This window comes from Phyllostomus discolor, chromosome 2 (genome assembly GCF_004126475.2).
Source record: "Phyllostomus discolor isolate MPI-MPIP mPhyDis1 chromosome 2, mPhyDis1.pri.v3, whole genome shotgun sequence".
Taxonomy (NCBI): Eukaryota; Metazoa; Chordata; class Mammalia; order Chiroptera; family Phyllostomidae; genus Phyllostomus; species Phyllostomus discolor.
In genome coordinates, this window is record NC_040904.2 from 58,971,911 (window position 1) to 58,999,909 (window position 27,999).

General features: G+C 36.3%; 1 protein-coding gene across 2 annotated transcripts; it reads left to right on the forward strand.

Moving 5' to 3' along the window:
- The first annotated feature begins 74 nt into the window (after nt 1-74).
- CPA3 (carboxypeptidase A3) lies at nt 75-27,995 on the forward strand. 2 transcript variants are annotated; one of them, XR_004901338.1, is made up of 11 exons: nt 75-181; nt 278-353; nt 3,187-3,311; nt 11,644-11,746; nt 13,586-13,687; nt 14,729-14,830; nt 16,120-16,230; nt 17,101-17,191; nt 18,186-18,392; nt 20,788-20,870; nt 27,429-27,995. XR_004901338.1 is itself a non-coding variant. In XM_036017894.1 (11 exons), the coding sequence occupies exons 1-11, from the start codon at nt 114-116 to the stop codon at nt 27,614-27,616; spliced, it is 1,254 nt and encodes a 417-aa protein (XP_035873787.1). In that variant the 5' UTR covers nt 75-113; the 3' UTR covers nt 27,617-27,995. The 2 variants fall into 2 exon arrangements, 1 of the variants encoding a protein (XP_035873787.1); XM_036017894.1 differs by having other exon boundaries at nt 18,186-18,388; nt 20,786-20,870.
- The last annotated feature ends 4 nt before the right edge of the window (nt 27,996-27,999 follow it).

Consider the following 27,999-nt stretch of genomic DNA (forward strand, 5'->3'; position numbering starts at 1 on the left):
GTAGAGGGACACTTCATCCACCAGAAGAACCCTAAGAGGAAGTCAGCTGCTCCTCCAGATAAGAGCTGAGGCATAAAACTGGCAGAGGACCTGGGGGCAGGCAAGCAAGAACCATGCAGTTCATCCTGCTGGTGGGTTTGATCGCTACCACCCTGGCAGTTGCTCCTGTCCGCTTTGACAGGTAAATCTCACCACCCTGTGCAGCAGTATCTGTGTGGGAAGAGGACTAGGGAACACTCTTTACAGTTTGTATTTTTCATCTTTTGCATTCATAAAGGGAGAAGGTGTTCCGCGTAAAGCCCCAGGATGAAAACCAAGCAAACATCATAAAGGACTTGGCCAAAACCAACAAGGTAAAGCATTTAGAAAGATATTTTACCTTTTCTTTCTGATCTCTAAAAGCTGTTTCTTTTTATTTTATGTTTAATATCCAAAGACAAAGATAAAGGGAAGTGGCAGGAGCTACTTGGACAATTCAGCCCATCATCAATTCTTCTTGTTTTTGTTTTTCTCCAAATTACCACTCCCACTTTTCCTCCCAAAAGCCTGGCAAACAAGTACTTTTTGTAGCTGAAATTGTGAAATAAGGGGATGTTCCTGACCTTTACTGGGGCCTCATTTCCCTCCTTGCCCACTCCACTGTGCTCACTCCCACCCCGGTCCTTACCCATGGCATAGTTTCTGTTTAAAATATTAACTGATAACATTAAGGACCCAGATGTGACCCTTTCCAAGAGCAGATCCATTTTAAAGGGAAATTCTTCAACTTTGATTGTTCTTTTAAATACACCAGGCTAACAATCATTTTATCATTTTTTCAGCTGGTCCCATACAAAGGTGCATGTGCCGGCCACCTTGCATACATCATTTCAAATTCTCCAACAGATTTTCAGTGTCAGTGTTATAATTAACCCAGAGGTGTCAAACTCATTTTCACTGGGGGCCACATCAGCTTTGTGATTGCCTTCAAAAGGCCGAATGTAATTTCAACTCCTTAACAGTTAAGGCGTAGTTACATTTATACAGTCCTGAAATTATTTTAGCCCTTTGAAGGCAACCTCGAAGCTGATGTCGTCCCCAGCGAAAATGAGTTTGACACCCCTGACTTAACCCATTTAAAATAGAATTGAAGTTCAAAGACAGTGAATTAAATAATCAAGATAACACATCAGATTTAAACCCAGAACCAAATCTGGGATTTATTCTAGTCCCACACAACCTTGTCTCCATCTCAAACCAATCAAAAGTTCTACCTATTCTAATTCCCACATGTTTTTCAAATCCATACTTTTCACTCCCTTTCTCAGCCACTGCCAAGTTCACAGTGGTTCTACCTCTTACTGGGACAATTTTAGTAACACCTTAACTAGCATTCAGGGTTCTAATCCTTCCTCCTACAAAGTCAATCCATACCCCAACTGATTGCTCTCTCTAAAACTTGAAGATTGCATTCCTCCATTTGAAGCTTTTTCATGAGAGGCAGCTGATTATAGACAGAGTATGGTCTTCACTGATTCTAATCCCAGCTATGTGGCCTTAGGCAAGTTTCTTAACCTCTCTGAATCTCAGTTTCCTTCTCCATCAAATGGGATAATAATCATACTTATTTCCTAAGGTTGTTTTAAAGACTAAATGAGCTACTGCTTAGGGAGCAATGAGTAACAGGCCTGGTCACAATGGAAAAGCACTTTCTATTGGTACTTTTGTATCAAGTCTTCAAGATCTGCCAGACCAGCAGCCTCAGTAGTATCCTCCTCCCCAACTGTCTTTCTCTTAAAACTCCATGAACACCATCAACTCACCCACTGTGGCCCCGCACAGCTTTGCTCAGGAGGAATGTTTACTCCATGACTTGGCTAACTCTCCTTCTTCAAGGCCCAGCTCAGGCAGTGTCTCCTGCAGGAAGTCTTCTCTGTCCACCAACTCTCATGACCCAGTTGGGATTGCTTCTCATGCTCCTGGAGCACCTGTGCTTCTCCCTGGTACTGGTCAGCATGTTGGAAATGCATATGTGATGCCTCTCATGCAAAACGTCTTGTTTCTCCCAAGTCCTTCATTAGTCTCCACAGTGGTGACACCCAGCTCTGCGCCTGATGCTTAATAACTGCTCATGAAAGGTCACTGAGCCCTAGACCTTGTGACACATTACCCAGTTCAGACAGAGAAACTGCCACTACGGTTAAATGGCCCTGCATAACTCACCTTTACATCACGTTTACATCCCTCGTAGGTCCAGCTTATCTGTAACTTTTTGATCAAAGCAAACCAATAAACATTCGTTCATAGCAGTCTCATAATAATTAACTGAAAGGTACAGTGGGATTCAACTTGGAAACAGCCAGGCAGACTTAGACAGGCCCAGTGTAATGGGTAGAAATAGGGCATTTCCTTCATATTTTCTAGGTTGGAGAGTAGTACTTCATTAGGTTTCATAATTGCATATGATTTTAAAGAACAAAAATTAGAATCTTCTCAAAGTTATTTTAATCTGAATGCTATTCTACTGGGCCCATTCACCAAATTTCTGAAATTCTTAGCCAGAGGATGAGAAAGGGAAGGAAAACAACAGCTGTTTAAAACCTGCGTATCTCAGACCTCAAAACCATTTCACAATCTTCACAACATCCAAGTGGAGTCCTGTTAACCTTGTTTTTTAGGGAAGCAAACTGAAACTCAAAGAGCTTTAGTAATTTGCCCCATGGCATACTGCTAGAAAAAAATTACAGTACTGAACATTATGCCTTCTTTTGGAACCTCCAGGAATTCAGGAGTTTACAGGGACATTTGGTTTTGTGGTTTGAACTGAGAAGGGTAGTGGGGAACCATGTATTTAACCTATATTCTCAATTAGATACAGATTCTGTGGCTAAATCAATTATGGAACACCTCAGTCAAACCCAGGATGGTGGAACCAAACAAATTAACCAAAAGCTGTTCATTCTTTTTGTATTTATAGGTACCATGTCCTGCAAAAGTGACACAAATGGTTTTCTTCCCCATTCTTTCACATTTAACAGACATTAAATATGTGGTATTTGCAAAAATTTCATAAGCTTGTTAAGAAAAGGGTCAATACCTTAATCATATTGAACCCAAATTCCTTTCATGGTGTATGACATACAGTCATTTCCTAATAAATAAGTGTTGGGTGAGCTAACAAACAACTGTTTGAACTCGTTTCTACAGCTCGACTTCTGGTATCCAGATGCCAGCCACCACGTGGCTGCTAATATGACAGTGGATTTCCAAGTCAGTGAAAAGGAATCCCAGTCCATCCAGTTTGCCTTGGATCAAAATAAAATGCACTATGAGTAAGTCCTATTACTCAATATTCAAATGTTTTGGATATGCAAAGTTCAGGGCATCTTGAAAGGGAAGTACTATTTTTTTAACTGAGAAAAGATACAAATTGTATCTATGACAGAAAATTGACAGTTACTTCCAAACAGACTATTGAGGCCTGACTATAGAGGCCAGCCATTAAATCAAACCTGGCCACACAACTTCCATCTTCTGTTTGCTCTGATCTGCAAGAATGACTATGATCTACACCTGCCATCTCCAAACCAGCCCCTAGTAAGGACAGACTGCATGTGAGCAGACATGGATGCTTTAGGCACACTCACCACCTCAACAGGTGGTGAGCCCCAGAGCCCAGACACAGTGACTGGTGACCACCAGCACCACATTTTCGTATGTGAATTCTCCTGAGACATAAAAGGAGAACCAAATAATAGTGTTCATCTTTAAGTCAGAGATGAGGGAATATACAATATATATAGTAAATAAACAATTTTTATGAAAGAAATTCTTCCTCAGAGAAAGCAAAAGCAGTGCAATAGAATAAGACAAATCCAAGAGGAGAGAATTATTGAATAGCCAAAGATGCCAAAAGGAGTCATTGTGATCCCATAGAAAAGTAAGGGGAAATTAGAGTGTATTGATCACCAGCCATGAGCCATGAACTGTCTGGGCCTGGGTAGGGGAGGGTGGAGGCGGGAGCAGTGAACAAGAAGGTAGCCCAGCAATGAATATTACAAGTCAACACAATACGGAAAACAAAATGTGTTTTTATACTTTCAAATATTTAGTGATTATGAGCGGTCCCATTTTAACTTCCCCAGCCCTTGGCATCCCAGGAATCCCCTTTATTGAGACCTCCACCACTCAAAACACCACTAAGCACTAGTTCTTTCTTCTTGACTTGCTATTTCATGCCCCTGCTACCTAACTTACGGCTGTCACTCAAAAGGCCTCTTCTTCCAACTAAGACAAAGATCCTATAATCTGTTGCAGAGTGGATTTCCTGCTGCTCAGCTTGACTTGGTTGCATGTATAATATCCCTTCAATATCCTCAATAAATATGAACCCTGCTGAAATTAGGAAAAAATATGTAAGACAAGTTAAATTCTTATTTGTGGCTTAACAGCTTAAAAAGTAGCAGGCTGTAGTTTATCTCTGTTTCTGCTGTTTTTTCAAGTGGGATGTGAAACCAATGAAGTTAATAAGTGAGGAGAACGTATTCAAAATTAATTTATACCAGCATTTAACTCCTTTTAAATAATATGTCAACATGTGTTTTTCTATTTTTTTAATAAATTGCAGCATTGAATTAGAAGAGACACTTTCTAAAATATACCTCCAAGATCACAGGGATTAGTAGTGCATTACTCTAAGGTTCAGATGACTTCTGGATTCTTTTGTCTAAAAGGCACCACCCCTCCACCCTATATCTACCCCCTAGGGACTATGTGTCTTGATGTACTTCACAGCCAGGCTTCTCAAATGTGTGCCTCAGTTACTACACTCTTCAGTCTGCTTCATTAATGCAGACCTGAGTCGGATTCCTATGATCATCTAATCCTTACAAAGTATCCAGCCCAAGCTAAAATAAATTTTAGCTAGCCAATCTTGTATAATTTGGTTTGACCATCAGGGTAAAAAATGAAGTATTATGTTGTCCTAATATCTTGGTAATGTAGACAAAAAGCTAGTTGCTTGGCATGAGCGTGGATAGCGGAATAAATCACTGTGACAGAAGACACCTGGGCAGGTAGCTGACGTGCCTCCGTTTTATCCAATCACTCACATCCTCCCTTTCTCTTCTACGGTCCTCTGTTGGCCTCTCCTAGCCTGACTTCAAACAGAAGTCTAATTATCTAAATTCAGATGCTCATAAAGAGTGCATTTTTCAATTTGTCTTATGCCATCATCCTTACTTGCTATGCACATCAAGAACCAAAGTGTTAAACTACCTATAAAAATTAGTTTTATCTAATTAGGACATGATTTCTAGAAATTGGTCCAAATTAGCCACAGTTGTAGGAAAGCCACATAATTAGATAGTTACCTTACTCAGAAATATAAATATGTAAAGTGATCTCTGCAGATGAGAACTACTTAAAATCTTGTCTCCAAGTACTAATTATATAGATAATTTTATTTGCATATTAATTATATGTGTTACTTGGTGTCAGTCAGTAACAGAAGAGGATTCTAAGAACAAAAACATCTGGTTGGACCCAGGCACCAGTCTGGATAAAACCACATTACGGGGCTGGTTTGACACAATGATTTACTTCGACAGCCTTCATTAGACAGTGCATATAAACCACTATTTAGCTTAAAGCATCTGTGTGTGATTTTTTAATTTTCAGAAAATTAAATTACTAAGATTTGATTTTAAAGCAGCATGTTTGCTCCATTTTTATTTACACTTTTACAAAATCATATAGGCCAAACCAAAAAAAAACAAAAACAAGCCCTGGCTGGCGTAGCTCAGTGGATGGAGCACGGGCTGGGAACCAAAGTGTCCCAGGTTCGATTCCCAGCCAGGGTACATTCCTGGGTTGCAGGCCATAACCTCCAGCAACCGCACATTGATCTCTCTCTCTCTCTCTCTCTCTCTCTCTCTCTCCCTCCCTTCCCTCTCTAAAAATAAAAATAAATAAAATATTTAAAAAAAAAAAACAAAAACAAAAACAAATAATATGTATATACTAACAAACCTGAACAGACTGGTGAAAAAATGTATAAAAGAAAGTACATCCATTCAACTGAGACTAAAGGTGTAGATTCCATATTTAGATTCAGCAGTTAAAAACTCTAGCAGTTTTACTATTTTCTATATTTTAGATATTTGTATTTTAGAGACATTTTAGGTTATCTTCTCTTTCATCGAAAGTTAAAATTATAAGGTAAGAGTTGTTCATTATTACTATAATAGTGAAATTCAAATAATACAATTAAGTAAAATCTTATTCAGATGCACATAAGATTATGTGGGAAATGCAAAAGATATTTACACCAAACTGACATAGCAATCATCAGCACTTCTTATTAATGTCTAAGTACCTAATGATGTTCAGTCAGACACACGTTCATGTCCCAAGTATATACAGAGTCCTATAAAATAAATATTTTACTTTACAGTGTTTCACAGGGGTTTCATGAAGATGGACTAGGACTACAGAATCACTCTTTGCCTGGGTCCTTCACTTCTATTAAATCAAATGGAGGAAAGGCCACTTACATGTGCTTACACAATTGTGCATGCGTGCACACACACACACACACACACACTGTACAACAGAGGATAACTAGAGGCTATCAGCAGATGCTCCCTGTTCCTCCCAGTGAATAAATTAATGTCGTATAGCTTATTGTCCAACATTGGATATGCCTCAAATGTGGGGAAATCCATGTCAGAAAGTGCCCTAGTTTGATACATGGTAACCTAATTAGGAAGCTACTTGGGATGAGTGGGATCTTGTGGAAACCTGAAATCATGCTTTTAGGTAGACACTGTCCTACTGAAGTGTGGGCATAAGCCCAAGGTGGGGCTTATAAGGCACATACAATGATTCTGCCTCCCTGAAACATGCTTCCCCACTGTCGGTATACACACAGGCACACATAGACTGTCTTTTTACCTATACAAACATACCTATGATAAAGTTTAATTCATAAGTTAAGCATCATAAGACACTAACAATAACTCATAATAAAATAGAATAACAATATACTATAATAAATTTTATGTGAATGTGATCTCTCTTTCTCAAAATATCTTATTGTTCTATACTCACCCTTCTCCCTTTGATGATGTGAGATGATACAAGGCCTGTATGAGGAGATGCAGTGAGGAGTACTCAGAAAGGCATGCAATTTAAAACTTATGAACTGTTTATTTCTGGAATTTTCCACTTAATATTTTTGGATCACAGTTGACCGCAGGTAACTGAAACCTTGGAGAGAGAAAGTGTGACTGATAGGAGATTACTGTGCCCTTGTTCTCAGTTCTCCCTCACTCCCTCTTTATTCCTCTACAAAAGGGGCAGAAGGGGGGCACCTTGAAATTATCAAAACAGGATTCATCCTTGCCTCTTCTCTGAACTTCTCATCTGCTCCCAGACATGGAGACACAGGTTTCCAAGAGAGCTGGTCAAGCAGACAAACTTTTCTCAGTAGGTTAAGAAAACTGCAGGTCTGGCAGCACTGTCCAGGGCTGTCACTCCTTGTGACGGAGGCACCATTGTGCCACGGTTCACAGCTTCACAGCTAGAGGTCGGCCCTCTCTCGCTTCAAACCCCAACTCCCGTATTTTACCAGTTGTGAGAACTTTGTAAATCTACATAACCTGTGTAAAGGTGGGGGTTATAATGGTACCCAATTAACACTGTTGAAGTCAAGATTAAAAGGTAAAATGTAAATGCCATGCTGAACGAATTCCTGGCACATGAGACTGGATAAACATTAGCCATTCACATCATTAAATCCTCAAAGATAATTATTTATCTTTTTACGTACATTTAGAAATATTTTAAACAAATTAAATAATTATTGGAGTGCTAAAGTAATATTTAAGAGAAAGTAATTTGGTTTCATCTGTCTAAGCCTGGCTGCTAGTTATTGGAAGAGCTCGTGAAAACAACATCTGGCCCCAGTTCTTAATTTTCAGCCCTAGGCTTAATTTTTAGTCCTTATCAGCAACAATCTGGCATTGTTCTGATGTCCACATGCAGCTGCCTTTGTGGAAAGGTCGTATTTCAGCTCACCCAATTTTCTTTTGCTGCTGTTATCACAAGAGCTAAATTGATATGTGTAAGTCTAAAAATATTCTTAGGTATGAGATTCCTGTGATTAATTAATACTGTCTTATGTTACAAATCAACCTTTGGGACCATAATATTTCTCTTTGGCTTGTTTCCTCCACTTCTATTAATGCAGGTAGAGAAATTTCCACATGCCCTCTTTAGGACTTAAAATAATTAATTATGTATGCAGTTACCACCCAAAATATAATTTCCAACCTTCTCAGGCCTTTGTGTGAGTTTAAATACAAGATGCCCCAGCTGATTCCAAAATTTTCTTAATTTTTTTCTCAGAAATCCCAGATTTATCATAAGTCAAAAGCCAAGCAAACAGTGAGTTACACATAATGTGCATAATAATGTGCTTGTCAGTGCTGTTAATGGGAATCAATATTCATGAGCAGTACTTGGTCTCATGTGCTAAATAAACCCTAATTAGGAGTATACCTCATTTAAGTTCTGCCTCCAAACTCAGATCAGTCAGTCAATCAGCAAGAAGAAACTGACAAGTAGAGTGGGTGCTTCAGTGTCACAGTTCATTATTGTAAGAAACTGAAGAAAGCAGAGGCAAACGAGTGCAGACCTTCTAAACCTGGTTTAAAGATATTTTAAAACTGTGAGGTGGTTGTCAGTTTCATGACTCATTCTCACTATCATCCTGAAGTTCACTGGGTGCCTATGGAATGCCAGGTACCTCTCACATTTCACTTAATTTCATCCTTACCACAATCCCGGCTGGTATATTTGGTACTATTGTTAAAGTGAGTGAACTGAGAGTCAGAGAAATAGTTAACCTTCCCAAGATCACATTCAGTATTAAGCAACCTGCTAGGTTTGGAACCCAAGATTATCTGGTTCACAGAGCCTCTTCCCACTGGATTCCTGCTTCCTTACTTGATAGGATTTATGGAAGTAAAAGAGTGCATGATACTGTCCTAAATGACTAGATTAAATGTTTGTTTGAAACTAGAAAGCATCTTTCCACATGGAACTCTTTGCTAGCAGAAGAAAAATTCATGTGTTTCATCAACAAAATTGAGTAATGCCTTTTTTATATGAAGTCAATGGAAAATGAGATAATCCAAATAAAGAAATTGTTCAGATAAGTGCAACTTCTGAAAATCCTTTATTTTAAATATTTCATGAAGATATTTTCATTATAAGCCACAATACCCTATAAAATAGGGTATATTAAATATAGATTATTTTTGGTCGAAAGATTATCATTATAAATGCAAATTTTCATACTGTGCCATCTAAGTCCTCTGTCTATGCAATTTTACTTTGCCTTTTTTGCTGTCAGCTATCGCCTACGATGGTATGCTTGCTTCCTACACATCATTTTCCCTGAGTCCAGTGCACTATTCCTAGGTTACACAAGCTTTTATAACTATATCTAAAATAAGAAGAACAAGCATTTTTGTGAGAGTGTGTGTAAATCTCCTGTGGCTGCAACATAATATTTAACAGATTAAGAAATTTAATAATAAATTTTAATTGCAACTGTACATCAGTGGACAATAATAATTTGATCTGTCATATTAATCTCAAAATGGAAATCAGCATTATATATACTTAATAGTGAATGACAGATTTTCTTGTTAAAACCAGAAAAAGAAAATAGAACATCCTCTTTAACCACTATTATTACCCTTGTCCAGACCTTAGCCAATGCAATAAAATAAGAAAAAAATACATATTAGAAAAAAGTAGAAAGTATAATTTTTTGCAGAATAACTACACAGAAAATCCTAAAGACATAACTTTAAAAATCAGAAGTAAAAGGATATTTTAAACTAATACAGTGGCTAATAGATAAGTATAATGAAAACATTTTAATATATAAATAATAAATAGTTTATATATTTAGTTGGGAAAAACCATTCATAAGACTCATAAAAAATATATTAAACAAAATACAGAAAATTTTACTGAAGTATCAAAAAAGCTATATTATGCTTTAATATTAATTACAAATTTCCCAAACTTATTCATAATTTAGTGCAATTCTAATGAAAAGCCCACTTTTCTAATAATTCCTAAAGTGATTCTGACAAAATATTTCTTAAAATAGGTAAAGTTACTTAAAAATTTTTGAAAACAAGAATAAGGAGAGACTTTATTAAATATTAAAATTAAGTATTAAAACTATAATTATGGTTTGGTGTTTACACAAGAGTAGGAAAACAGATCAATAGGATAAAATAGAAAATCCCTAAACAGACAAAATATAAAAAATATTTGTATATGTAGTTATGACCAGAGGAAAGGGCAGACAGGCTGGATTGAGGAGGGCAAAGGGGTGGGGGGACAAAATTGGGGACATCTGTAAGAGTATCAACATAAAAATAAAGAAAAACAATATTTGTATATATGATGACAGTGGTATTTTTGGAACATCAAGCTGACATTCAAATTTCCAACTCCACCACACACAAGTTATATTTAAACTTTTTGAACATCTCCATCTGTAAATGGAGATAACAGTAATAAAATAAAGTAAAATAATGTGTGTCAGGCAGTACCTGGGCCATACTAAACATATGGATGTCCAAATGAAAATGTCAGGTAGTCAGTTGGATGTGCAAGTCACAGGAGAGGTAGGGGAAGAGGTGAGGGAGAGGTAGGTTCAGGAAGAAGCCAGAATTGGAGACACAAATATGGATTACAATTAGGTTGTATTCAAAGCCATGTGATTCAATGAGGTAATGAGATGATATAACTCAGGATGAGATGAAATAGGTAAGAAGGCAGAGACATACCTTCTGGTCCCCAACACTAGCTTTCCAATGATTCCTCCTGCACCTTATGTCACACTCCAAGCCAACCTAGCCATTTTCTAGCTCTGTAACCATGGCAAGTTATTTAAACACTTTATGTCTCAGCTTTTTCATCTGTAAAATGAGGATAATAATCTCAATGTGGAAATTAAATAAGTTAATGTATGTAAGTTGGTTAGAGCATGACTGGCACATGGTGAGTGCTAAGTAAATGCTTATTATTATTGTTACTCAAGTTCCTTGGGAGAGTCAGCAGATTTGTGCACAAGAGTATCCACTGTTGCCTGAGGTGTGTGTTTGATGAAAGATTGGGAGTGACTACAGATCATCACTTACCAATAGCAGTAAAATGCAAGACGCGTGGATAATTCTAAATATTCTAGTAACCACAATTTAAAAGTAATCTTAACAAAATATTCTATTTAAGCTAACACATCCACAATATTATTCTAACATGTAATGATTAGTTAATGAGCTACTGTTAGTGAGCTATTTCATATGTACAACAATCTCTATGATCAGACAAGTCCACTTCAAGTATTCAATAGCTATGTGTAGCTATAGACTATTATATTGGACAGCACAGCTGTAGATAAATGGGAAGATCTTAAACCAGACACATGACATGTCTCAAGGAAATGGTAAGCAAATAATCAAGAAACAGGAAAACCTGATCTAAGATAAAGGAAGAGAAAATTTTGCAAATGAAAGATAAACGTGTTTTTCTTTCTCTAGTAAATGTGCATTTTATCATTCCTTTGCCAAACAGAATCTTGATTCATGATCTACAAGAAGTGATTGAGAAACAGTTTGATGTCAAAGAAGATACGCCAGGCAGGCACAGCTATGCAAAATACAATACCTGGGACAAGGTACAGTATAAAATGCCTGTGGTTCCAGGCTTCCCTGGGAAAGACACAGGTGAGAGCTGACCTTGGCCTGCACCACCCAGGAAACCTCAGGGCTAGTGCACCCAGTGGACAGCTACAGACTACGTTAGAGAACCACTATCCTGCCCCTACATAGCTGATCATCCACAGAGGGCAGAGGTTGGTGGTCAGTGGTCACATCCAGCCCTTGTACCTGACTAGCCTGGGTAAATCCTTCCCATCGATATGCCAATAGCAATCAAGGCTCAACTATAAGAGGAGGGTGTATTCAGCCCACCCTATGGGCATACCTTGAGTACCCAACTTGGGTGATAGGGAAAGTTGTGCCACTGGACCCTAGAGGACACCTATTACATTAGGCCACACTACCAAGATGTGGAGTCAAAGCAGCCCCACCTAATAGAAACAAACACAGGAGGCTACCAAAATGAGGAGACAACAAAACACGGCCCAAATGAAAGAACAGGCCAAGCCCCAGAAAAAGAACTCAACAAAATGAAGATAAGGAATCTATCAGATGCGGTCTGATTCCCTCACAAAACTTACAAAACACTATTTGTAAGGATGCTCAAGGAACTTAATGAGGACCTCAACAGCATAAAAAATATCTAGTTAGGAATGAAGGATACATTAATGGAAATAAAGAACAATTTATAGGGAAACTACAGTAGAGTGAATGAAGCTGAGAATCAAATCAATGATTTGGAACATAAGGAACCAATCAGAACAACAAGAAGAAAAAAGAACCCCTCAAAATGAGGGTAGTATAAAGAACCCCCACCAAAAAGGGCAGTATGAGGCATTTACATCATAGGGGTGCTAGAAGGAGAAGGGAAAGAGCAAGAAATTAGAAATCTATTTGAAAAAATAATGAAATAAAAATTCCCTAATTTGATGTAGGAAGTACATATGCAAGTCCAGGAAGCACAGAAAATCCCAAACTAGACGGATGCGAAGTGGCCCACTCCAAAACACACCATAATTAAAGTGCCAAAGTTAAAGATAAAAAGAGAATCTTAAAAGCAGTAAGAGAAAAGACGTTTTAGTTACCTACAGTGGAGTTCCCACGAAACTGTCAGCTGATTTCTCAAAAGAAACTTTGCAGGCTAGAAGGAATTGGCAGGAATTACTCAAAGTCAGAATGAGCAGGGACCTATAGCCAAGATTGCTCTACCCCGCAAAGGTATCATTTAGAATCAAAAGGTAGATAACGAGCTTCCCAGACATGAAAAAGCTGAAGAAGTTCATCATCATCAAACCATTATTATATAAAATTTTAAAGGGACTTATTTTAAAAAAAGAGTAAGATCAAAACTATGAACAATAAAATGGCAAAAAATGTTGATAGATAACATATTTATCAACAGTTCATTCTAAAAAAACAAGCTAAGCAAACAAGAACAGAGAGAGAACCATATATACAGAGAATGTTTTGATGGTTGCCAGAAGGGAAGGAGTGGGGGAGAATGGGTGAAGGGGTGAGGAGATTAAGAAATACAAATAGATAGTTCCAGAATAGCTGCGGGGCTGTAAAGTACAGTATAGGAAAAGGAGTAGCCAAAAAACTTTCATGCATGACCCATGGACATAAACAATGGTGTGGGGGACTGCCTGAGGGAGTTGGGGGTGCTGGGTGGAGGGGGGCAAAGGGGAAAAAATCAGGACAACTGTAATAGCATAATCAATAAAATATAATTTAAAAAATAAAAATAAAATAAAATGCCTGTGCTTCAACTAAAAAGAAAAAAATTATCTTAAATGTTTGTTGTCTTTTATTAGTTTTATTTTATCCTAATTTCTCATATTGAGTTTACTCTTAAGATTGTTGCTTGGACTGAAAAAATGGTGCACAAGCATCCTGAAATGGTCTCTCGTATTAAAATTGGAACTACTGTTGAAGATAATCCACTGTATGTTCTCAAGGTAAAAACCATTCAAGAACTACTAATTCATATTATTGTTGAAAAACATGAATTTTAAAGTTACTTTTCAACACATGTAGCTAATTTTGAAACAATAAACATCTTAAGTTTGGGGGAATATTTAAGTTCTAGACATCCATTCTAGAACAGAAGTGACAGGTGATTTTAAGTGGAACTAGAACATTCCTGATTAAACCATTTGTCAAGACACAGTGAACACATGCAAATATCTTATCCTGTATGTTTGTTACAAGAGTTTATGATGTCCCTGGTTCATAAAACAGTTTTCTGTCCATTAAAATTCAGTGAAACTGTTAACTAAAATGTCATGAAGAAAAGAAAAATTCAAGAACATAGAATCACAGGCTCCCAGAATAGTAAGTGAAGCTTTTCAACCCCATGTTGATGGGTGACTCCATTCTATGACAAAGCTGATAACTGCCATTCAGCTGCAGCTGGATTTTTGTGCATCCAAAGACACTGCTCCCAGATACATCCCCTAACTGGGAAGCCCTTTCTTACCCTAAATTCCCATCCATTCATTCTCTCCAACTATGCAAAACAAATTCCACCTCTCTTCAAAATGATGGCCCTTCAAATATCTAGTCACTAGTCCTCCTTCCCACTTCAAAAACAAAATCTTTTCTACTCCAAGTGGAACATTCCCAGGTTATGAATACAGAAAAAAGAAATGTCAGAAACAGAAGCAACTTTATAATTTATGTCTCAGACCAAAGAATGTTATCAGAAAATAAGAAAAACAAGATCATGATTTTAAAAAAAGTAATCCTAAAAGCAACTCTGACACTAGGAAAAACTTTTGAAAAATATCCTATATAATCAATTAGGAATTATATAGAGACATTTAAGGATATATGCCATGGTCCTATCTGAGAACAATATGTACTTACACAGTTACTCATTAAAATAGGAGACAGGAGGAAGAATTGCTTTGAGAATATAAATGAGTTATAGGACAACAAAAGATCAATGTGTGAATCTGTGCAAATTATAACTATATCTCAACTTTATTTTTAAATAGATTGGGAAAAAAGATGAAAGTAGAAAGGCTATTTTTATGGACTGTGGCATTCATGCACGAGAATGGATCTCCCCAGCATTCTGCCAGTGGTTTGTCTATCAGGTAAGTGAATTGGAACAGGCAATTCTCAGATTGTCAAGTCTCCAGCACCTCACCAAGCAGCAACCACTCTTTCCAAACAAGTGTAGTTCCACTGAACTAGATGAGCCCACGTTTGGTGCTGTCAGGAAATAAATGCTTTGGATTTTACTCAACATTCAGCTTTTTTAAAATTGACACCTTCCCTCAGATTTCTTAAACTCCAGCTAACAGCTTATAAAATGAAAAGAAAATTTAGGGGGTTACAATATGAGAGGTTTTCCTATAGCTAAGCATGGATAATCTGAAACTATCTTAACATCCAACCTACAAACATGGACTTTCTTCAGTAAGCTCAAAGCAGAGGCCTTATTTCTGCATAGGTATTTCAGTAACCGCACATACACTTCGCACACTTAAACTCCCTTTCCAAGTGAAAAAAAACTCATTTTTTTAAGTTTATGTTTGTTATTTCTCTCACTCTATTTCTATTGTATTCTGACTCCAACTATGTTTAACCTTCTCTGTCTGCAGCTTTTACACCCAACACACTGATGAAACAGGCATGACAATGTCCTTCTGGGTGTGCATAGTTTCACTAGGTGTGAATCTGCCAGTTGAGTTGATTATCCCTGCCCTGGTCTAGCTCTTCCATCTGAGAGCCCAGTGCACCCCTCATAAAGGAATACCCATCATAGGACCACAGGATATCTCCCGGCTCCAGTACAGCTGGACCTGGAAGAGATTTCCCAAAAATGATGACAGAGATTTTAGGTAGCCATAGAAAGTCCATATAATTAGAGAAATTTCAGTCAGATGTGAGAAAAAAAGTCGATAGTCAATTTCTAAACTCTTGATTTTTTTAGTCAATAGAGCACTTTTTAAAATCCTATTTATAATTAATTTGTGAATCCTCTCAAATATTTACATATTCTAATGCTTATGGACTCAATCCATATTTACAAAAAGGATGTGAGGAAAATAATCCATTTAAAATAAGCTGTACTGCTAATTTTTCACTTGGCTTCTAATCTTCCTATGAAATGTATCTTGCATGCTACATTTGAGATGCTACAAGTCTCAGAATTTAAATGATCCTTTAAAGAATGCTCAGTTCAATTAATTTCATTAGTCTGAATAAATGTCATCTGTATGGGTCATTTAGTTTTGTACAGTTTAGGATAAATATGTTCAAAATCATTTGACCTTGGGCAAATAACTTAAGGAGTGGTAGTTATTACTATTATAACCACAACTTTCCACACAATAGCTAAACTTTACACAATAGCTTCCTTTTTTTCCTATCCTTATAGGCAGCCAAAACTTATGGAAAAAACAAAATTATGACCAAACTCCTGGACAGCATGAACTTTTATGTTCTTCCTGTGTTCAACATTGATGGATATATTTGGTCATGGAAACAGGTAATATACTGTTCTGTAGTTTCTTTTTTTGCATTTAGATAATATATTACTTACTGACTTTAATACACAGTGATTGATATTAAGTTTAAAACTTGGGTAACCAATTAATTTCAATTCACAAGTGTATATTTTTTAAAATCTCAATTTCAGACTAAGGCAAGCATGATTTTCCAACTGCACAGGTATTCTTGAAACAATATGAAATTTTTGCTACTGAATCTAATAATGCAAAAAAATGAAATAAAGCAGTTACTATAAAGGATACTCTAGCTAAGAGTACAAGTCATTTAAAGATATTATGAAGTCAAGTCATTGACTTCAAAGCAAAAGTCAGTTTATTCCATCAACTTGGGACAGAATTTGAGGAGGAATAATTATATCAAAAATAAATTAAGTGACACAGATATCTATCTATCTGTCTTTTAACAGGATCCTTTATTTCCCTGCTGCTGTTTGATAAGATTAATAATGAACTTTTAGATAGATACTATCACACCAAGTTCTTTCCTGAAAAGTTTGCTCCAACAGTCACAATTTTACCTGTATTATATCTGAATCTATAAATGGTAAAAGATGTAATGAAGTTATAATTTAAGTATAGGTAATTCCAGAAGATCATTTATCTTTTCTAATAATGAGAACTAATCAACAGTTTTTAAAACTAACTGAATTAGAATATTTACATAAAAGCAGTATTTCTGAAACTATTACAAGTAGTAAGAAAACAAAATTTTCCTTTAATAAAGGTCCTCATTTAAACTAGATAGATTTCAAATAAAGCTGTAGAAATCTACAGAGAGGATCTGAAATGATCGAATTGAAAAATTCAAAGTGATCTGCTGTAAATACTTCTGTCATTTGATCCTGTAGAACCGCCTGTGGAGAAAAAATCGTTCCAAGAACCAAAACTCCAAATGCATCGGCACTGACCTCAACAGGAACTTTAATGTCTCATGGAACTGTGAGTTGACTTGATCTCAAGGAAAAGAGCTATAAAGTGTTTAGACACAGAATTTACTTAAACCACCTACTTATTTCAGTAAAGATATGTTTTACCTGAGTGTTAATTTTCTAATCTAAAAATGAAAGATATCAGCACTGCTATAGAAGCATTATGAATGTTTTGTAATATAGGAAGAAGTGGGGTGTGGGGTTGTCAAACTATCTCTTAATATACTAGCTTGCTAAAATTTAAGCACTATTCAGATGTATAATAATTCAAATCATGTGAAGAGAGATCTAAGGTCCTTCCTTATCCTGATCTGATAAAAGTTGAGAAATACCAGCGGTTAAAACTAGTACAGATAGTTCTTTAGATGTTCAGTGAAAAGAAACATCTGGAGAGAAGAGAGTGAGAGGTTCAATGAAAATGCAATAATAAACAAAGATCTGCAATATCAGATGACTCTGTAGTTGCTACACAAATATCACTTTTATCATTACATATGTTCATGGAGAAATGACCACTATCCCAATTCATAATATTTTTTGCTATCTAGCTTTGTGGAAAATACCATCTCAACTTTTAATTGTATTCTACTATAATGAATATGATATTAGCAGCTTCCCTAATTGATGACTGCCTGCTAAAACAGGTCGAAGAAACTCAGGTTCAAAGAACGTAGCCAGTACCCAGCAAGTCAGAACTGCAGTTGAATTGGAGCTGGGATCTCTCTGGCCCCAGGCCCTGGACTGCTTCTGCTTTATTATTCCTGTTTCTCTGGACAAAGGAGGGAAAATAAACATGGCTAAGAATATTCTAGCAAGCTGTTTGTTACACTCTGAGTTGTGTGTACAAAGTTAGTCTGCAGTGACTCTGACGCCAGAAACATAGAGGGGCCCTGTAAACCTGGTAAGCCAAAGTGCTTAAAACATTTTGTGCATCCACCTCAGAAGCGGTGGCTGTGCTGAAGAGGGGAGCAGATTGTGATCTCATCCATCTATGTCCTCTACAGCTTCTTCTAGCACCAAAAACCCATGTGAGGACACCTATCCGGGCCCCGTTCCAGAGTCCGAGAAAGAGACCAGAGCTGTCACTGACTTCATTCAAAGCCACCTGAAATCAATCAAAGGCTACATCACCATACACTCCTACTCCCAGATGCTATTGTTTCCGTATGGATATACATCAAAATTGCCACCTAACAATGAGGAACTGGTACGTAGGGAAAAGCCTGTGGTTTATGCTTTGACACCACCATTGACTTTCAATCGGTTCTTTATTAACAACTTGTGTTATGTTAAAAGAATTCCACATTTTATTACCAAAGAAAAGAACTAATGAAATTTACCTTAGAGTTAAAATCATATCCTTAGATTAATTTTTATGTATTAAAATTATACAGTTAATAAAACCTTTCAACATGATTCTAAGATAAAGCCAATAGGAGGAAATGTCTCTAGGCCATCAGAGTAGAATTCCATTACTACATAGATCATTCAACGTTTACAGTATGTCAGTGAAACCACACACAGCAAAAGTCTAATAGAACAGCAAAGATATCTGCTTTTCCTATCCCTAAGACACCAGATTTAAGGGTGTCCATTGTATTTTCATCCTCCAGGTCATCTTAGAAATGATATTAATACTTTCACTATCAAAGAAAGAACACTACCATCCAAAGAATGTTTGTGAAACTTCCTCACTAAGAACAGTCTTTCCAGAACTATGATCCACTAAGCATCCTTTTCCATTCTATGGAGACTAATTTGTTAGCTTTAAAAAAATTGTAGATATGAGTTTCAATGAATTACAAGAACTAGCAGTGTGAATAAATGAATATCCATATAAAGAAATAAATATTTGCCCTGGCCAATTTGGCTCAGTTAGTTGGAGCATCGATATGCAAATTGAATGGCTGCCAGTTTGATTCCCAGTCAGGCCACCTGCCTAGGTTTTGGGTTCAGTCCCTAGTCAGGACACCTAAAAGAGACAATTGATCAATGTTTCTCTCTCACATCAATGTTTCTCTCCATCTCTCTCTCCTCCCTTCCCCCTCTCTAAAATCAATACACATGTCCTCAGGTGATGATTAAAAAAAGGAAAAGAAATATTTTAATTGCAGTAGAAGAAAAGAAATAAAGCAGATAAAATTTAGTATAAATTTAGTATCCCAAATCCCATGGTGATCGGCAAACACAACATATCCAGCAAAAGATATGGTTCAAATACTGCCTCATAAATTTTTTTTTAAATTTAGAAGACGGGCACACAATTGTCATTCTGACTTCAGTCAATTGTTTCAGCAAAACAGCATTTAATTTTGAGTTGAAGTAGACATTTAGACCAATCAGTAAAACCATCTGTGTATATGCAACCAAGAAAAAGTACAAGCAATCCATGGCCCATAGAATCATTTATTTAACCAGTTTAGTTGAGTATCTGAATCCATGAGTATGAACAACTTATACAAAGACACAGCAATGCAATTTCAACCTGCCCTTAGGAAAATGGCATTATGGATTAAAAACTACAAATGTATACAAGAAACCATTTGAGTAAAGTAAGAGCTTTTACACAGCAACTAAATTGATTAAGAAAATATATTTCTTGGTTATATACATTATACACATAGACTAAAAAAATCATTTGATTACAAATACATTAATGACTATATTCCACTAAAGTTTGTTCCAATAAATCATTCTCATAGCACAAAACACTAATGTGCATTAAAGATCATGAAATGCTGCTCTGGAAGAAAAACTCTAATTTAACAACTATTTTAAAGAGGAGTCAACCACCCTTCTTCTGCCCTTGACATGCTAAAATCCGATGCAAAGAAAGACCTGTGATGATGTGGAACCTATAAAGACAAAGGAAGGAGGAACAAGGGAGAAAATGGCTTAGAAGAAATAAAAATCTGAACCTAGCAGCAACATGGATGGACTTCGAGAATATTATTCTAAGTGAAATAAGTCAGTCAGAAAAAGCTAAGAACCATATGGTTTACTTAAATGTAGGATATAAAAACTGAAACTCATAGACACACAACAGTATGGTGGTTACCAGAGGGAAGAGGGATGGGAGTCAGTAGAGGATAAAGGGGGCCAAATACGTAGTGATGAAAAATTATTTGACTTTGGGTGGTGAGCACACAATGCAATATATAGATGGATCCTGTAGCATAGAAATGTACACATGAAATGTATATGATCTTATTAAGCAATGTCACCCCCAATAAATTCAATTTAAATATATATAAAAGCTAAAAAATCTGAAGCCAGAAAAAAATCTGAAAAAAGAAAGATGCATTTTATTATAAGGAATGATAGAATGACGAGAGGGAGGAAGTCACAGAGAAAGGGAAAGAAAGAGAGAGAGAAAAGAAATAGAACCACAGAAGGAGATAAGACATTACTATAGATAACTGATTTCACATTTAGAAGTCTTCACAAGGACAATATATCTCACTGAAAATAAATTTCTCATTTAGCCATTTATTTTATTTTGATCTTCAAATACCAAGTAACCAGTAAAATGGACTTTTTAATCCCCAGTAAATTAATGGCACTTACATAGCACCCTAACTTCCTAACTTCCCTTTCTCTCTAGAGCAAAGTTGCAAAGATCGGCACTGATGTTTTAGCAACTCGCTATGAAACCCGCTACATCTATGGTCCAATAGCATCAACAATTTGTAAGTGTTTCCTATTACTTAATGTGTCATTTTCCTTAATTCTTTTTTATAAATATTAAAGGAAATTATAGAATTTGTAAATTAGTATTAGAACATTTGGAATTGCTAATTTGACCTTTAGTTTTAACAGGTGATTTTGAACTAAATGTGAATCTGGGGGATAAAATTTGCTGTTGGTGAGGATAATATCTTTCTTTAAACAAATTATACTGAACTTTCTACAAGGTTACAAGGTCAACAAAAGTTATTAAATCAAGACAAATGTACAGTTTAATTCATCCCCCTTCCTGTGCCCACCAACCACACATTTTATCCTCACAAGAATAAGAATTAGTTGGGGCAAAGTTGATATTTTTTTTAATTATTTAACTTGAATTGGACTCTTTCTTACTTGGGCTAGTCTCCAGGCAAGCACAGTTTTTTCCCTAGCTCCTGATAGAAAAATCAGTAGGCCCACAGATTGAGCCACTTTAATCATACAAAACCAGTTTCCTGTCTCTCTCACCAGCCCCTTCCTATCATGTTCAACTGAAATTATATGGTAGATTAAGAAAGGAGGTCACAGGGTTCTAGTTCTATTGTTCTGTTTTAGTGTCTCAGCACCACTTCTTACTCTGTACTATTTTTATTTTCTGTCTGCACTGTAAATTATTGACATATTTCTTACCTGTCAGGCACTTACTTAGCCCTTGATTTTCACTATCTCAATTCATTGTAACAGCACCTTATGACTTGGGCAATACTTGTAACTAGCTAAACTGGCATTCATTCCCAGGTTTTAACAAAATGCAAAGCCCGTGATCTTGACCATTGTGCATACTGTGTACCCATTTGGTTTTTGCAGCTATAGTAATTAGGCTGTTCCACATTAAAGCAATGAAAATAAATTCATTTGTTTTTCACCAATCAAAACCATTAATTCAGACCCTGGAAAGTAAGATCATGTCTTCTCTGGTGGCTAGATCCCACTGGCATTAATTTCGAAATACTTTAGTAAAAACTGCCTTTTCTCCAAACCATTTCTGAGCTTCAGTTCTTAGGCCCAAAATTAACAGAAAATTCCCAATGAAACTGCTTACAAAACCTTAACTTCTTAACAAAATTTAATTTCTCAAAAGTAAGGATCACATTTCCTATCTCCTCTTACACCACCTAATATCTAGCACAGTGAAGGGTATAGACAACATCAAAAATAGTTCCAATAAACTTGCTCACTGAAGGTGGTGTCCTGACCTATCCAAAAAGAGTGAACTTGGATTGAAACCACAAGACTGAACTTGATTTAGCACACATCACTCTCTAGAGCCATGGTAACCTAAATTTTTAGCATGAAGACTGCATTTCATGGACCACTCAAACTTATTCCCATTATACTTTTAGAATTTGTATACTGAAAAATGAATATGTGCATATGAACCTATGTATTCCTTGCAATAACTCTACTCAGCCACACTTTAAAAACTACTTCCTTAATCCAGGCTAAAACTATAAACTTTGAACTAAAAGTCTACACCCTCAACAATTGCCATGAAATTTGAAAATGCCATAGTCATCACATACAACTTCTAGAACCAAGTTATTGGCAGCTTTTTTGGTGGAATTGGATAAATGACAAGAAAAAGAAAAAAACAGACAAGTCCCATTCCTAGAGAACATTCATCAGCAATCACCTATCCACCAGTCACTGGCAAAGGGCTGAAGGAAAAGAACATTACACAGCCAACTTTCAGCACCCAAACACATCATGCCGAATAGCCAAGCCAGGAATTCGTTATGCATACAAGTGGATGACAAGGTTTCAAAACAAATGATAGACCTAGCCATGTGAGTGGGCAAAAAGCAAACAAAGTAAAGAACAAGAGAGTAGACTTGAACACCCGTTTAAAATAGCAGTCTACTTAGTCGATACTGAGAAATAGCAGGGCCAGATAAGCCACCCAGATATGACGTAAGAGCAACTTTCACATCATAGGTAAGAAAAACACACAGATATTCTTAGCATCAAAACACAAAGGGTTCCAAACAGGAACAAATTTTGCAAGTGGCAACTAGAAAATCAAAGGATTGTTACATACTTTCCACATCTATATACACAAATCATCGGCATAGCAGAGTTATGCATGGCATTGCATCACAATCATTTAATTTACAGAGCAACTACCTAATAACTGCCCAGCACTTTGGAGCTTTGAGAGGCAGGTGAGAAGAGTTAAGACACAATGACTACCCTCAAGGAGGTATGTGCTAACTGGCAGACAGCCAAAGATACCATACATCGCTCCATGCCATCATGTGTCACATTCGAAATGAGAGGATCAGGTGAAGAGGAATTACTATTCTGTACAACTGTGTAGCAGCATTTTTAACTTATTTATTGTATAACATTAAAAGATTTTTAAAGGAATTCAGATTTAGAAAGCATTGCTTCTTTCATACAGGGCTGCTGCAGCTTGACGTTCAAATTTTTTAGCAGTAAATGCTTAATAAAGCCTCCAATTGAATGTTAAACAGTCATGAAAAGTAAAGGGTCGCAAAGTGTTTGACTTGGTAAGAATAGAAAATAAAGGCACTCCACAACTAATGTTTAGTCATGCCAATATCCTGATTGTTACTTAAGAAGTCCAGGATTTGGCAGTATTTTTCTCTTTGCCAGTATTTTTCTCTTTGATTTGATAGCAACAGAAGTAAAGGTCTGAGGGAGCATTTTTAATACCCAAGTTGTGGAGAGATATTTGACCTCCAGAAAAAATTAAAAACATTTGCAATCTAAACCTAAGAAGCAAATACAACAAAATTTTTTTAAGTTAAAACCAAAAAATTTTAAACCAGGAGGAAACATCAAAGATGGCCTACGTTAGTGATTTTCAACCATTTTCGTCTCATGGCACACATAAACTAATTACTAAAAAATATTAATTTTTGCTGATCTGACAAAAATTAGGTATAATTTTGCTTCATTCACACCAGATGGCTATTGTTATATTGGCTATTGTCATTTATGTATTTGACAATCTACGGGAACAGATGTCAGTGACCCTGACTAAATAGTCAGATACTGCGTGTTTTAAGCACACAACACACTTTTGCAGCACACTTTTGTGCCTCACGCAGCACACCAGTTGAAAACCACTGGTCTACTTCATGAGTCTTAAGTCTCACTTCCTATTAGTCATCTGAAAAGTTCTTAAAACACAGGTGGTTAGGCCCCACCCTAAAACATTCTGATTCCATTAGCCTGCGGTGGGGCCCAGGCACTTGTGTTGTTTTTTAAGTACCCGAAGTGATCCTAAGATGAAACTAGGGTTGAGAACCACCAATCTTAACAAAATCCTTCGTTTGTAGACTGTAAAATTGACATACATAAAGATTTTATTACTCTAGAGCAGAACAGACACAAAAATCAGCATTCCAGACCACAGTGGTATACCAAGTACTCTGCCACAAAGCAGCAATATTCAAATTGCACAAAAATTGATGATAAAAGATTGTGAAAATCTTTTGCATATTGGCAGTATATCTAATCCTTTACCATTTTAGAAATAACTGAACATAGTACCTGGTTAGCAAAAATAGATCATTGACTTAATAGGAACCGGGTCATGTGTATCATTATTAGTATCATCCATATTTGTCAGTCACATCATGAATTAAAAATTTAATTACAAAGCACCTTGTTTCGTGCCTTCCCATGCACCGAAATTGCTAGACCTGCTCCTGTTTCTCAACCTTGTACTGTTTTCCACAATACGTTTTGAAAAGGAGAAAATCAAGACCTCAAATTTGTAGCTTACAGCACTCAATATCTAGCTACTAAGAGAAATGCAAGCTGAGATAATATTAAGGAACAACAGAAGGGCAGAAAAAATATTTTAATTTATGACCATGTATCTCTTGCTTCAGCTCCCTTGCTTCAGATAGAATTTTGACTTAGTGTTGATATAAAAAGAGCAGGTTATCATGTTTAATGCATGTCAATAACACTTTTTTCTAAAAAAAATTAGACATTAATTTACCAGCATCACTTCATGTGAATTCCTTTGGGCTAAAACTGGATTCCTAGCTCAGTTCAGTTTTATTTTGACTTGTCTCCCAGACGATGAGAACTCAGGCTATGTCAAAGCCAAGGAGCGAGGGTCCGTCACCCTCTTTTGCTGCAGCCCCCAAAGTCCTTCTTTTGGGGGGCCTCCCAAAGTGATCGTGCCTGGCTTAGGTCGTTCCCCCTGTGGGGAATCTTACCCGTCTTTGGCTAACCGACCAAGCTTTTTGGGGTTCAGTTATGAATAAAGCAGCAGAAGCAGAATTCCTGCCAGGAAGATAAGCTTTTGTCTCCTTGCTGGCTTACGGTTCCAAGGGCGTTCCCTTAGCCTTAGCCTAGGCGGGGGTTTCAGCTTCTGATACCAGTCAGGGCAGTTCCCAACAGATTTTGATATATTATGTATGTATATTATCATGCCTAAAGCAACCACTAAGAAAATGATACAAAGTGATATACTCAAAAGCATTATTGTAAATAAATCAAAAGGGAATCCTAAAAAATGTTTATGTAACAAAAAAGAAGGAAATAAAATAAAATATTAAATATAGTTAAATATATTAAATATAAAATAAATTCCTATTTCAGAGTAATGAAAACAGATGGAACAAAGAAAAATCAAATAATAAAATGGCAGATTGAACTCCTAAAAATAATTTACCTAAATACATTAATTAAAAGTAGAGATTGGGGAACAAATTTTAAAATATATGATTTAGCAATACACTGTAAGTAACCCAATCCAAATACAACATAGATAGGTTGAAACTGAATATTGGAAAAGGATATACTATAAAAACATTAATCAAAGTGAAAAACATTAATCAAATCTTATGCAAATGAATTTCACCCATGATGTTTCTGTCAAAATTTCAAAATTGATTTTCCCAAGTTCCCAACTGATTTAAACATATCCTTGTGCCTTACTTCCTTCACTTCCTTTCCCCCATCACTACTCTAAGTTTCTGATTCTGTTAACAAAGTGGATCTTTTTTCAGCCACCCAGATTGAAATCTCACCGATTTTTATCAGATTCTATGACTCTTCCATTCCATGTTTCTTACACCAAGCCCTAAATTCTGTTCCCAGCATGGAGAATCTATATTAGTTCAGGCCTTCCTTTCACAATACCTCCAAACTGGCCTCCACTTTCTCCAGCCCAGGTTAGTCATCCTCAATACAGCATTGAAATGGCTGTCATTGCCTCCTTAACAAAAGACAGTGTCCTGATTTATCAGGTTTTGAGTTTTGCCGACAAATTCTCACTGATCCATTTGTTCCTGTCCAACCAGACTTCACTGGTTCCTAAAAATGCATCCATGCTTTTCCATCCTTGTAGGTCACTGGCCAGAATACCTTTCTTCCATCTCCATCTGGAAAATTACCTTTCTTCAGGGCTCACCTCAAATACCACCTCCATCATGAAGGTGGTATTAGAACAGGCATTGAGCATGAAATGCTATCATTGTCACCAGGCATAAGCCCTTTTTTCTCTAAAATCTTCATAAGGTATTTTACCTTTCCTATAGTGCTTATACAGTCTGTCTAGTCTCAACTGATTTGCATCTTTGACTCCTCTCCCCTAAATTCTAAGTTCCCAAAGACACCAATGGCATCTTCATCTTTGCACCTGCACCACCCACTCTCCACAGTGCCAAGTGAAGTGCAGTGTACATATTAAAGGTTTAATAAATATTTGTTGAATAATTTAAGAGGCAACTTTATCTCTTTACATCAAAACATTATTTCTCTTTTTTCATCACAGTTTTGAATTCTTAGCTTTAAAACCTAAAATGTTAATGTCAGCTAAACTCAATACTTGTCCAGGAACATAAATTATTTTATGTACAAAGAAATAGTTATTCTATTATGTAAAGCAAAATATACATAAATGTATTTTAGTATTTATATGCACTATACAAATTTTATAAGTATGTAACTTCTAGATGTGTTTATATTTTTAATCCTTTTACCAAATAATATCACTTTTAGTAAAATTTCAAAAAAGTTGCCATGGAAAAGATGAAAGAGGGAATCAAATACATCCTTAAGATAACTTTTTTGGCCTTTTAACTATAAAAGAGTTTACCCTAGCAACATCAATAGAAAGAGACCTGAATTGTTAGGAAGAATGTAATTTTGCATAGTTTGTATGTGTAGTTTTCCTCGGTGGGTTTTCAGTGGCCCATAAACCCCACCTCAGTTGATTTTCTCAGCAGCTTGTCCTTGCTCCGATCGACTCCATCTGCATCATGTGCAGGAAATAAACTCAATGTAGGGTGCTGACCCAAGGAAAACATAATTTCAAAAATGCAGCATATATTTAAAATACATGGTGGGTCCCAAACCTATGATTATGTTTTACTCTACACTCTAAACTATGCAGACCACTACTCCCATTCATTAGTGCAATTATCTGTACACATAATTATTTTTTATTGCTAATTTTACACCAGTGAATATCCATTTCAAGAAAAACATTAGCACTTGTTTCTAATTAAATATTTACTGCTTATGTCTTACAGACCAGACACCAGGTTCTTCTTTAGACTGGGCTTACAACCTGGGCATCAAGCACACATTTGCCTTTGAGCTCCGAGATGAAGGCAGATTTGGTTTTCTCCTTCCAGAATCTCAGATAAAGTCAACCTGTAAAGAGACCATGCTTGCTATCAAATATATTGCCAAGTATATCCTCAAGAATACTTCCTAAAGAATTGCCCTCAGTTTGGAATAAGCCAATTAACTCTTCTTTGTGCCTCTCATCAGAATGTCAATCTTCAATTATCCCTAAATAATGCTTCCACATCACCTGACTCTTGCTCATTTAAGTACTGTATTATTTCTTTTTGCTTTCATTTTCTCTCAGTAGCAACTTAACAAATAGCTTTAAACAAAAGATGTTAACTGCCTTTCTTTGTTTCAAGTAAAGTTTAAAACATGCACAAAGTATTATTTTGAGTATTTTCAAAGGTGATATAAAGTGGGTCATAAGAAAGACACGAGAACCCTCAGTTTCTCCAGAATCAGATTTTCAGTGTGGCTTCATCATTTTATGTGCTAATATAATAAAAATAAAACACATTCCAAAATGCA